This window comes from Acyrthosiphon pisum, chromosome A1 (genome assembly GCF_005508785.2).
Source record: "Acyrthosiphon pisum isolate AL4f chromosome A1, pea_aphid_22Mar2018_4r6ur, whole genome shotgun sequence".
NCBI lineage: Eukaryota > Metazoa > Arthropoda > Insecta > Hemiptera > Aphididae > Acyrthosiphon > Acyrthosiphon pisum.
In genome coordinates, this window is record NC_042494.1 from 55,179,631 (window position 1) to 55,193,321 (window position 13,691).

The window sequence follows — 13,691 nt, forward strand, 5'->3', positions numbered from 1 at the left end:
AATATTATACGTAGGTATACTTCCCAAAGATGGGTTAGCCATAATCCATATGGCTTCTGAGATTACACTAATATTTCGTTGACGTTTTATAGTTTCTTAAAGCTCGTGCATATATTCAGCGTAAACCCTCACCTGGGACCACTTCAGATATCGTTGGGTCGTATGATCATCGACATCATAAAATTCTTTTTCATCTACACGCTGGTGCTTTGCGCTTTCGGATGCGGTAATATTATATTATATTATGTAGACCGTAATAATGTTATAGTTTTATCGACTTACCGTGTAGAGAGCTGATACTCTGTTTTTTTTTTTTTTTACTTCTTTCGTGTATAGGTTTAAATCAGTTGCTTTGGTATTACGCGGACTTGGAGTCGAAAAAATGTTACCACGACAACAGTGACATTGCTGATTTCGAAAAAGAAGAAAAGGCCTGTTCGACGTGGAGGCGATTTGCCAAGTTTGTATACACTATTTGTTTGGCACGCGCGCATAAATGTATGTATATTATATTAGATTTAAATTGGTTTATACCATTAACTGATTATAACTAATCATAGAAACGTATAAAAAATTTAAAAAAAAAATAAATAATATAAAACGGTTTTAGTTATTTTATTGTAAATTGTAATTTATAACATTAATTCAACTTACAGGCTATAGTAAATAATAACAATATAAAATATCCCACTGACAAACCGTCTCCGCTCAGAGTCGTTTTTCGTATACAATCTACTTACCCGCTTTTTAAATTTTATATAATATGTATGATTTTGTACTCTATCATAAATTAAAAAATATTTAGTTCAATATTTTCAAAACTTCACTACTATAGTACTATGCATAGACCTATATGGTACTATGGATAAGACGAAAATTTTATACTCAAAATACCTTAATTGTCTATTTTTATATGTATTTTGAAAGACTCAAATCAATTATTAACTGCACCCGTTCATCGTTCATAATTTAACTGATTTTCCAGTAAATCATATGAGTATAATATAACATAGGTATAAACAATTATATCGTGATTCGTAATACCAATGTATAGATTGTATGACGTACCTATGAATGTTTATATATTTCTGATAACAGTTATCAGATAATTGATTATATAAACCAGAGGTTTTCAACCTTTTACGAAACGTGACCTCCTAAATTTTATTTTTTTGTCATGCGGCCCTTTCGAATAATTTATAGGTAATAAAACATAAATATATTTTTTAATATGTACACTTAAATAAATAAAATACAATATAATATCCAATCCTATCGACCGAACACAATCGCTTAAAGTTAAGAAAATCACGTATTTAACAATCCATCGTCAGATAAGATTAGGTAGGTATACGCTATTCGGCATTTCATCGTACCGAACAAATAAAAACATTTTATTTATAGAATAAGTAACTTTGATACGAAAAATAATTTTGTTCATCATTTTTGGTGACCCCTAAAGCAACATTTCCGACCCTCAGGTTGAAAACCACTGATTTAAGCAGCTACTATTTAGTTCCGTCCTATAAAATCTAACATTATAAAACTCATCAATAAAATCATCTATTCGATTGTACATAATAATATACTATATACACAGTACCTACACACTACCCACAGACTACATAATTTTACTCATTTTAGAAAGACAACGGAAGAAATATTACAGATTTAAATTGGTTGATATCATAAGGGGATATAGTAGATATATATACTATGGTAAATGTGAGATATGGTATATATACCTTAACAATTAAAATGCCGTTTTTAGCGGTTTTTCCTAATTTGTCGGTGGTTTTTCCCGTGGCATAAACTAACTATTGAGGAAAGACCTTTCTAAAGTACCAGCTTGATCCAATTTGTTAAAAGAAAAGATACTATTTGTTGAAATCGACGCACTCCTCCAGTCCTTCTGATAGAAATTTTGTATAAAGGATAACAATAAAAAAATAAACACCATTGTAAAACGACTAGCTTCCTCGCTCCGCTCAGAATCAAAAAATGGGAAAGTAGTTAACCACTCTGCTGTACAGTAGGTCGCAAGAGTCGGAGTGTATCTCGTCATTGAGTAGGTCACTGATTTACAGTTCAACAGGATGTGATACATTTCAACTATTAATGATAAATCATTGTATAGGTTCTTACGAAAACGATTCTGAGTGGTGGAGACGATCTGTCAGCCTACTTTACTATAATTAGTTATAATATTTTTGCTATTAAAGTAATTTATTACACAATTAGTAATACAGTATAAGTTGAATTAATTTTTGCTAAAAATGTTAAATGCTTATAAACAGCTTAAATTGAATCTGAATATTTAAAAAATGTTCATTATTTATAAGAAATGATAATTTAAGTAACAAAGGAACTTCAAGTTTCTAAGATCAATACTTTTCGAATAACAACAAAAAACCTAAAATGGTTTGATGATAAATTGTTATTTTACGCGTAAATATCCAACGTTCATAAATAATATTTATAAAATAACGTCTATTTTTTTTTTATTCCAGTAATAATAATTTATAATGATGTATTACATTTTCAAGCTTTTTGACAAAAGTTTTTCAAAAGTATCAACTAGATTCTAAATTGCAACCAGTAATCTCCTTCAATGTTGAAGACTGAATCATTTTTCTATTATATATATTATTGTGTATAAGTTTATAGGTAGGTATGCAGGTCCTACAAACACATCCAAAAATAAATCATCATTGTAGTAAAATGCATATAATACATTCATCACTCTGGTCATCGTCTAAAATATAAAAATAGTGATAAAAAACAATTACTTAGGATACTCTGTTATGTTTCTTGAATTTTTTTTTAAATGAGTAATGTTAAGTTTAATATTAACTAATTTGTGTAATATATTATTCTATTAAGTCTATGCAACTTCAATCGAATTGGTAAAAACATCTTTATCATATATGATATTACCTAGTATGTTTGACATTAAATTAGGTTCCTTTCTTCTGTCCTTTTTTTTTATCTATTATAAATGCGTAAATAAAATTTAAACAGCACGTATGTATACAAATTGTAGGTATTGCTTTCTGCGTAAATGTATTTTTGTATGGTGAAAATATCTTTATAACGTCACACAATGTCGCTTTTCACAGTATATTCGAAACATCTCAGTCTCTATTTTGGGCTGGTTTTGGACTTGTCGATTTGACAGCGTTTGATCTAACCGGAATTAAGAGCTTCACTAGATTTTGGGGTCTACTGCTGTTCGGATCGTACTCGGTAATCAACATAATCGTTTTGCTAAACATGCTTATCGCTATGATGTCAAATTCATATCAGATAATTTCGGTAAGTCTCGAAATTAAATTGACTAGCACTCACATAAATAATATTATTTTTTTTTATCTTGAAGGAACGGTCTGACATGGAATGGAAGTTTGCCCGTAGTTCGTTGTGGATTTCGTATTTTGAGGACGGAGACACCGTACCGGCTCCTTTCAATCTGTTTCCTTCACTTAAAAATGTCAAACGTATGATAGGCCTCGAGAAGACAACGCGAACATCCGGGTCAATGATTGTAATGATACTCAAACAAAATGTTGTTGCATTACTAATATAATGATTCGATTGTAATCGGTTGCAGTTCAAGTCCAGGGAAAAAGCGTCAGCCCGGCATGATATTGTTATGCGGCTTTTGGTGAGACGCTATGTGACCGCGGAACAACGCAAGAGCGAAGAATTTGGCATTACTGAAGACGACGTGATGGAAATACGACAAGATATATCATCCATGAAGTTCGAGATGATCGATATATTCAAGCAAAACGGGTATAAAACACCCAAAAAAGAACACGATTCTAATGTCGGTAAGAATAAATCGTTTATTCTAACTTAGAAATATTTAATTCTGGGCCAGGAAGGGTTAACATACAGGTTAGGGTGAAGGTATTATTACAAAAACCTACATTGGTAATTTTTTGGTATTTTTGGTAGGTACAAATATTTTGACAACTAAGGTCATTAGCCCGAAGGTTATTTTTAGTCTGGTTTACTACAGTGGGGGAGGGTACGGTTTAGAACACGTGTATATATGGAGAGGTTTTGTCATTAAAAACCCGAGTGGTCACCCATCCGGGATCTAGCAACACCGGCCGATGCTTGATCTCAGAACACGTTAGTGTCTGAAACCATACCACGCCACGCTAGGCCACTAAATAACAATAATAATAATTATAATATTATTAATGGTAATGATCTAAAGGCAATCTTTACATGTAATATAAAAACTGAGAAAAAAAAGTAACAACACAAAAAGACTGCACACGGGTGAAGCCTATAGTTGTTTTTCAGCTATATAAAAAAAATAGTACTATAATCAACTATATGTATTTATTTCATTAAATACATTTGTGGAAATATTAATAATACACGGGAAAAATTTAATGTTGAATAATATCGTTAAGTATTCATTTTGTATGAGTCATGATTAAACATATAAAATATTATAATTTATAACTAGAAGATAAGTTCTGATATTGCAACTTAAAAAATCCTAAAAATAACTCTAACAATAAATTATTTTCAAATCCATTATTAGACGTATATTTCCAAAATACAGCAGAAACTTTTATGACTAGTAAAATTCTAATTTAAAATAGGTACCTATCTATTTAAAACTTATATATTTATCATTTAAACTAGGAAAGTAAAAATAATATTATGAGAAACATTAATATTAAAATATAAACAATAGTATACGTATATTTAATGTAGACAAATTTTGAAAAAAAATTGTTAGTAATATATTATATAAATGTTAAGGTTAAAAAAACAAAAAAATAAAATGTATACTATCCTACGTAGTACGCATCAAATGTATACGTAGCTGATATAGCTTCATCTTTATCAATATACTAACTGGTATATTATATTGATTTTTATTAGTTAATATTTTAAATTTAACATACAATATATGTTTTTATGATAAGTATTAACGTGAAACTTTCACTCGTTAGAAATTTTGTTTGTCCTAACTTTTTCTCTGAAAGCCAGACTTTGTTTGAAAAAAGGTCAGTACACATTTTTTGGCTTGACTCTGTAAAATGTGCCTACGCACTAGGTCTAACTGTGTACGTTTTTAGTATATAGGTATATTAGTGTATTATTATAATATTAACTTTACCTATATAGCAATTGTGTTCGTAAATTTAATGCGAGTGTGATTTGTTTGTTGCACAGCCCAAGGAAAGAAAGGCCGGGTGATGGAACGTCGATTGCTCAAAGACTTCCAGATCGGTTTGGTCGAGGGATTGATACAGGATGCTATGGCGTCTAACGAAAAGGGACCAAAGGACGTGTTCAGCAAGATCGCAAAGGCCATCGGCCGGCGGACCAGCCAGGGCAGCAAGAAGAAGGACTGGAACGCGGTGGTGAGGCAGAAGAGTCTGGCCAGGGACCCGATCGGTAGCACGGCCGAGGGAGCGGAACGGCGACACCGGCAGAGCGTACGCCGGTATATCCTGGACCACCAAAAGGACAGCCTAATGTCGATGGACGCCGAGCGGCTGGTCGAGTACAATCCGCTGCTGGCCGAAATAGCGCCAGCGGCACGTGTGGCGTATGCCAAATTCAAGATACCTAAGATCAAGCAGGAGTACGAGGAGAACACGATGGGACAGGACGAAGTGTTTGATAACGTGCCCACCGTGGACATTGTGGACGAAACGAAAAAAAGTTCGATCGCCCGGCCGAGACCGAAGAGTGCTAGGCATTCACCTGTGGCCGGTGCATTGCCCTATCCGTCGACCAGCACTGACAAACAGCCCTCCGATACTGGATCGACCAAGCCGGCCGATGCAAGTCAACAGCAAACCAAAACGATCCAACGAACAAAGACCACAGAACTCAAAGACAGTGCACCGGCGTCCGTCACGGGTGACACCACCAAGGTTCCCCCGGGAGTACTAAAAAAAGGACCTGTACAAACGAAATCGGAACCAGGTACATCTCGACAACCGACAAAGGACGCTGACGGTCAATCTCAACCGTCTCCTTCTGGTTCGGGAGGCAAAAATCCAAAAGAGGCAGAAAAAGAGCACGAAGGATCTAAGAAAAAATACACTGGTAGTTCAAAAGATTCCGATAAAGCAAAGGATGCAGATAAAGCAACGGACATGGATACATCAAAAGACTCGGATAAATCAAAAGACTCGGATAAATCGAAAGACGCAGATAAATTAAAAGATACTGGAAAATCAAAAGATACTGACAAATCAGAAGAAAAAGATAAAAGTGGCAAACTTTTGAAACCAGAATCTCCGAAACGGTCAGCGAGTCCAAAGAAACCAGGCGGTAAATCAAAAGTCACAGGAGAAATTTTGACTGGTTGGTTGTGAGGACTGAAATCACTCTCTTTTTAGTGATGATAAAATATATTTATAACAAGAAAATTATTAAATTGGTTTATGGCCTAGTGATCTTCTAAAATAATATAATTTACCATTGAAAAATCTACAAAATGTAAGTTCACTAAATGAAGATGTCTAAACCTGTAAATATATTTTACTGTCAACTGAAATACAATATCTATGTTTGAAACAAAAGTTTATTGAAATAAAAGTTAAAAGTTATAGATAATTAAAGGTTTTTACATGTTCCTAGTAGCGCTTACTGTTTTATTATTGATAACTGAATACATTTTCGAAAATTATATTTTTGATTTGTGGTAATAAGAATATTGAATTATATACTATAAATCACTATACTTTTTTTTACCGAGTAGTGAATTCGATCTTATGATGGCTAACATATTATTATTGATGAAAATAGTGATTTTTTAAAATTTTTTTTTTAATTTTATTGTTTATTTTTTTATATACATTATACATATTAATAGATAAAATGTTAACATAATAGAGATTTATCAGAAGAATGATCGTCCAGTTGACATTCTTAGGGCCAGTTGTATTGTCTACGGTTACACTTCGATTACGTTTAATCAGCTGATAACAGATTTTATAACTGGGCAAATTCGGCCAATTAAACTTTGGTTAACTTCAATCGGAGATGGTACAACTAGCCCTTATTGGTTTAGTTCACAGTTTTTATATCGTTTTCAACTTTAGTCGGAAGAGTGTAGACTGTACATGTCTTTAAATATATATTAATTTTATTTTTAACTCAGCAATTATTGCTTATGAAAATTCTTCTATTGAAGTTTGTTTATTATTCACAACTCCAATATATATAATTTGCCATCATTTTTACTCGAGTGTGAACTATTCTTAAAATTAATGTTCGTTGTTATACAAAGATTTGTGGGTGTTTTTATTTTTTGTCAGACTTCAACTTTAGGAGTAGACAAAATGCATCAATGATCAACTTTGAGGAAAGTTTTTGGTTAAGAATTGGATTTAGTTAGTACTTTGGGGGGTCAAAAGTAAAAAATTCTCAGTTTGTTTCGGGATTATTTAGAAAAACCAAAGAAAAAATTGAAAAATGGATTTAATTAAATTTTTAAAATAATAGCTGTTTTTTGTGTTAAATGTTGTCATAAGAAATTTTTAATTTTTAATTTTGTTTTCTATAAATATTGATTAAAAAATGTATAGGCTTGGTACCAAAACGATGTCCTATTTTTAGTTTGAACTTAAGAGTTTAGAATATGTAAATTGGATATTATTTACATAATATAAATGGAAAAGGTAAACAAAATCAAGTGAATGATGATGTTGAAAGCAAATAATATTAGATTCTCATACTGTATGTCTGTATATATTTTGTATTGACCTTGTATGAAGAAATGAACACGGTAAATTCAATATTATAATATAGACAATACACATAAATACTTAATATCATCAAAAACATATGTATATATAAATATATGTGTATAGGTAATGTAACAACGTACACATTTTTCCTTTAAATCGTTATTACTTTTGTCAACATGATGTACACAGTGAACTTTAATTATATTATCTTTGTATTTTGTGCGCATATATTGATATATATTATATATATGCATGTGTGTGTGTATGTACAAGATGTCTTTTAAGCATCCTCACGAGTCATGACATCACCCTAATTTTATATTTAAATTATGCATTTATTCAAACTATGATTTTTGGAATTCTTAAATAAACTTGAAGAAATTTCTGTTTTTCAAGTAGGAACCCTCCTTTTTTACTTTTAATTATTCAGAGGATATTTTTTTTTTGAGAAATTTGATGTATCTAAATCAAAATTCTAACGAGTAGTATTTGAGTTATACAACTTTGTGTACTAAGCTATACTAAAGATAATATTTCTAAGTGGTAATGGCCATTAGGTTAATAAGTTAATTAGATATATGGTAGCTTCGATGATTTGAAAATGTTAGTAATTAATATTGATCTATCAATGTAAATTATTTTTAAAAATACCTTAAGTATAATACAATATACTACATTTAATGTGTTAGATAATATTAGACATACCTATAGTTTATATTTTTGTAAACTCATTTTAAGGATTAATATCCTCTGTATAAACATTTGAATGACTCAGAAACTTTTCATTAAAATTTTGATTTAGGTACATCAAGATTTTCAAGAAAATCATCCACTAAATAATTTGTAGTAAAAAAAGGAGGGGTCCTCAATTTAAAAATAGAAGCTTATATCCTCACAGGTCACTCTTAAGTATCAAGAACTAAAAAATATGGCCTTTAGGTATACTTAAAAATTCTAAAAATCAAAATATGAAAAAATGTACTATTAAAAGGAAAAATATAGGAGAGCGTGCTTAAAAAATCTCCTTATATATGAGTGTGTGTTTGTATGTGTCACGTGGTCTACATGTTACGTATATATTATGATAAATGTTAAATAATTATATAAAATAATATTAAAAGTTGATAATAATGACGTACCTACTCATTATAAATGTAATGTAAAAATTGAATTGCATGTGCCTATTTCAATACGCAAAACTATTATAAGTCATAACTTAAGAAGACTCTACGCGGCCATTTGTAGGCTTTATATTTAAAAAATTAATTTTTGCCGATTTTTATAATTGTTTTAATTATCATTATTATCGAATCTGAATGTATAATATACAAAAAAGTTATCGATGCACGTGGTTGAGGTATAAACTGGTTGGCGCTCGGTTACAATGAAATACCAAACAACTAAACAAAAAACTGAAACCTTTGCTTATATATTTATTAGCCAATTATAATAAGTAAAGAAATTGTATTATGTGTTTGTACATAATATACATTTCTATTAAATATTATAGACGTTCATTTCATTTTTTTACGGCGTGTTGATGTTTTTATACAAGCAAGTAGGTATCAACATTCAGTTCTATTTTTTTCTTATGGGTATATAATGGTATTATAATCTATATCTAACTCATAAACTATTCAATCAATATCACTTGTGACATAAATCATAAATCGTAAAAAAAAAAATAGTTACTGACGTAGATGTAGATTCATATATAGAAGCTAAATTAGGTACTCAATTAAATGTTCAAGACTTCAAGTTGAAAATCATATACCTATTGCATAATACGATTTAGAGTGAAATATAAAAAAAAAAAAAACAATTTTTTTATTTACCAAGAAATAAAATATTATATGAAAACAATTTACGCAAACGGCACGAATAAAAAAAAAAAGTAGTATATTATTAATTATCAGAGTCGCAATACGTCATATTATTATATGAGTTCTTGAATCAATGTCGCATCAAATGGCAATCGTGAAATTAAAAAAAAAAAACTACCATCTAAATAGAAAATTAAGTTTTGACGCCATTCACGTAGAAAAAAAAACAAATTTTTCCCAAACATTTATGTACATACATACAATATAATAATATCATTATATCGTAAATGTGCGTTTAATCGAATATAATGTATACTTAGTACATTTAATAATAATATTCATCAAACGCGACGGGAATAATTTTATTAATCGAAATAATATTACACATCTGTAGTTACGCGCGTCGAATAATACTATACGTCGCATAATAATTATAATATTATCTATATCAATTTCACAACATGGCTTCGGGTTCGAGTGACTAAAATATTGTAATGCGTGGAAAATTAAACCACTATCATTAAAATATTAACAATGATTGACTTCAGAGGTGGTTTGAGTATACTGTTTTTGGTGCACTGCACCACCAATATTAGGAGGGTGGGTGGGTGGTCTTGGTTGAGCATGTGCTGACCGCAATGTTCAATTTTAATGTTCAATAAAGTAATGAAGTAGGTACCTAATCAATGACATTTGATAAATGATAATCGTAGCTGAAATTTTTGAGAGCGTAGAATTAAGAATATAAGTTAAGAATAATTATTATTATAAAAATTGTAAACAACTTAACTGAAGAAAATTAGGTATATAAAAAAAACATATAAAAATATTTATTTATAATTTCCATGATGAAGGGAGGGGGTGGGTGGGTGTCTGTCATAGACATATTAATAAATTTATTAATATGTCTATGGTGTCTGTATATTGTCTTGCACCATTAAGTATAATCGAATTATAAGTATAATCAAATCGCCTCTGAGTGACTTAAATAAATGTACGGAGTGTACTGTCGTATACACTTTCAGTTATATAGGTACCTCCGCAGTTATGGAGTAATATTATTTTATATAATAATATGATGAAGTGCACTAAACCTACTTTAGTTCAATAATTGACGGAATTATTCGTGTCTAAAAATCAGTTTCCTTCAAAAAAAGCAGCTGATATAGATTTAGTCGATGAGCATGCTATCGATTTATCACAAGCAATATTAGAAAATAAACACTACTATTTCGAGTCCTTCCTAAATATAGCTTTCGCCAATTCGTTAACCACAACTCCCCGTCCAAAAAAAAACAACGAAATCATGGTTCATGGTACATTGGTTTCACGGTACATTATACCATAATATTACGTTGGTATTTGCTACCAGGTAATCGCTGTTTATTAATAATATGATACAATCATTATATTGTCATAAACTAAAAATATTTGACTAAATATTCATATTCACCATCTGGGGAGGTCTTCCGCGAGTAGGTACAATGTTATTATTGTATACGGTCGACGACGCTGTTCTGTAGAAGTGATGGTGGGGAGAGATAAGTCGGTTCGGGAGAGTTAAGTCGGATGGGGAGAGCAGCATCGTCATTATATTATAATAATAATATCACATAATAATAGTATTATATTATATTATTATTGTTGCACTGCAGTGAGCACATCGCATTTGTCGCCACATATCCTGTTCGGAGAGTAAATCGGCCGCGTCGCCTTTTCGGACCGTTTACGATGCGCCATACCACCGTACCGGTGCAGCGGACGGACCGTTTCCAACCGTTACGGCTCACCAGTCCCTTTGATCCAGTGCCGCCACCGCCGACGACGACATCGTTTGGCGCCTGGCGCCAAGTCCTCCGTTCGTCCGCCCGTTCGTTATAATACGCGTATATAAATAATAATAATATACTATATTTTTACCTCGCAGCACTCACCAGTCTACTCGACCCAGAGTCTAGAGTATATAGTGAATAGCATTATATACGTGGTCACATGAGATACTGAGATAGTTGGTACCTACGAGCTACGTGGCTACATATAATATTATTGTACAATTTCGTAAAATAACAATGATGGTCGAACCCATTAATATGACTGCCGTCATATGAAGCCACTAACCAGTAACTCCATTTTTGTGAAAATCGAGGTTGTGGTATCTATTGATAGATATTTTAATTCTCGGCGTTGATTCCACTAATTATACTAATTGAGTGTTTTCTCATTAAAAATTCATGTAAATAGAAAAGAAATAACAAAGAAGGCGTTATGCACATAAATTCAATAAGATCAGAAGCAAATAAGCAATATGTCCAAATACTAGATCAAAAAGCAGTACGTAATCTTGTGAGTCTAGAATGAAAAAGTTATACTTTACAGTTCAGTAGGAATCCTACAACAAAATTCAAATTTTTGGTTTAAATTTAAGATAAGTCCCGAAATAGAATTGATATTTATAAATTATAATACTATGTTACAAGTAACTAGATAAGGAATAATATTTTCTCCATTTAAACAAAAAAATATTACTTTAAACACATTATGCATAGTAAAGTTATGTTTTAGAATTTTAGATATTTAAATTAGATGATATAACATATTTACATGTTCATTTTAATATTAAATAAATTTGAATTAATTTAATATTAAAATGTATATGTGATTACAATGTATTTAAATATCTGTCATTAGCACGTATATCAATTTATTGACATATGCCAATTGCTTCAGAAGGCATATTTTGGCTGTCAATCCAAATAAAAGTGTACTTATAGGTACTGTTTTTCGTCGTTTTTTGATTCTTAGGTATATAAGCCATATCTAGTAAGTCCATTAAATTAAATAAGAACTTAAAAAAAACTTTTTTTTGTGCTCAATAGTTTCCTCGTACAACATATTATAATAACTTATCATATTTGTAATGTTTTAAAAATTATTATTTTTACGCAATGGACTAGTTAAGTGCTGTTTTATTGTTTCCTGAAGAACTACGTTTTTGGAGTTACTGCCAATGGCTTTCGACGGCAGCATAATGTGTATTTGTGTGTGAAAATTATTTTTTCATTCGATTTTTTTGTGTTACAATAACAATATTTAGTTTTAGTATACTATATTATTATATACATTACATTTATGTATATACCTAAATTACGTTAAAAAAAGCCGTCATGCTGCAGTGTATGGTAAGTTATGAATTTTATGTGTAGGTATAGGTACCAGCTTGATGGCTCAACCTCATTATTCAGTACAGGACGTAGTAATGGATGTGAAAAATAAATGTGTAAATGTGTTGAATCCAATGCAAAATTATTGCATAATTACGATAAATGATACTGAGCGGAGATGCCTTCGTCACAGCACTAACCTAAATACATGGAATGCGTATTACCTATGTATTATGAGTAATATTCTCATTTGATGATTACAATAATTTTCTTAGATAACATACCAAGGTGCAAGGCTGGGCAAATGAATGATTTTTTTTTAACTCAGTTAAGTTAAAAGTTAATACACACTTTTTGTTAACTTTTTATTGAGTTGGAAAAAAGTTAATTTGTATAATATACAACGCTAGCGTACTTATTTTTTTTTCAATCCAACACTATAGTGTTTATACTTTATACAGTATTTCCATATAAGTTAGATTCAAATGATATAAATTGTTAAGTTTAAACAATTTACGGTAAATATTTTTTGATATGAGAACGAAATAGACTGAAATAGTGAACTATAATAAAATTAAAAACAAAATAAACGAACTTAACTTACTTCTTAAAATGAAAAACTAACTCGTTAATCATAACTAATTAATCATAATAATTATTTCATCATGTTTCCCATGACTCGGAAGTCGGAATGCATATATTATGGCGATTCTATCAAAATCATATTTTGATTAGTATACGCATTCTATGTATTTTGGTCGGTGTGTCACAGTCTCTATTTCTATGGATATCTTATAATTTATTTATAATATCACCTACTATTTCTCCGTTTGCAGAGAGAATGGCCCTTTCCGCAAAAACCTGCTACATTGATTTTGAGGGTTATGAATGAGAATTTTCGTGGGTTGTACAAAATTGTATACGAATATTTTTACGGTAGGTACCAAAATATTTTAAAACTTAGTAGA

The 13,691-nt window shown here is 30.7% G+C and overlaps 1 protein-coding gene across 1 annotated transcript in view; it reads left to right on the forward strand.

Annotated features, from left to right (window-relative positions):
• LOC100571950 (transient receptor potential protein) overlaps positions 1 to 6,603 on the forward strand; it is a 31,123-nt gene extending 24,520 nt beyond the window's left edge. Inside the window, exons 13-16 of the mRNA XM_003240255.4 lie at positions 3,120 to 3,315; positions 3,380 to 3,544; positions 3,611 to 3,833; positions 5,206 to 6,603. Coding sequence (XP_003240303.1) covers positions 3,120 to 3,315; positions 3,380 to 3,544; positions 3,611 to 3,833; positions 5,206 to 6,362 — 1,741 coding nt within the window. The 3' untranslated portion in view covers positions 6,363 to 6,603. The remainder of the gene's footprint in view (positions 1 to 3,119; positions 3,316 to 3,379; positions 3,545 to 3,610; positions 3,834 to 5,205) is intronic.
• Positions 6,604 to 13,691: the final 7,088 nt, after the last annotated feature.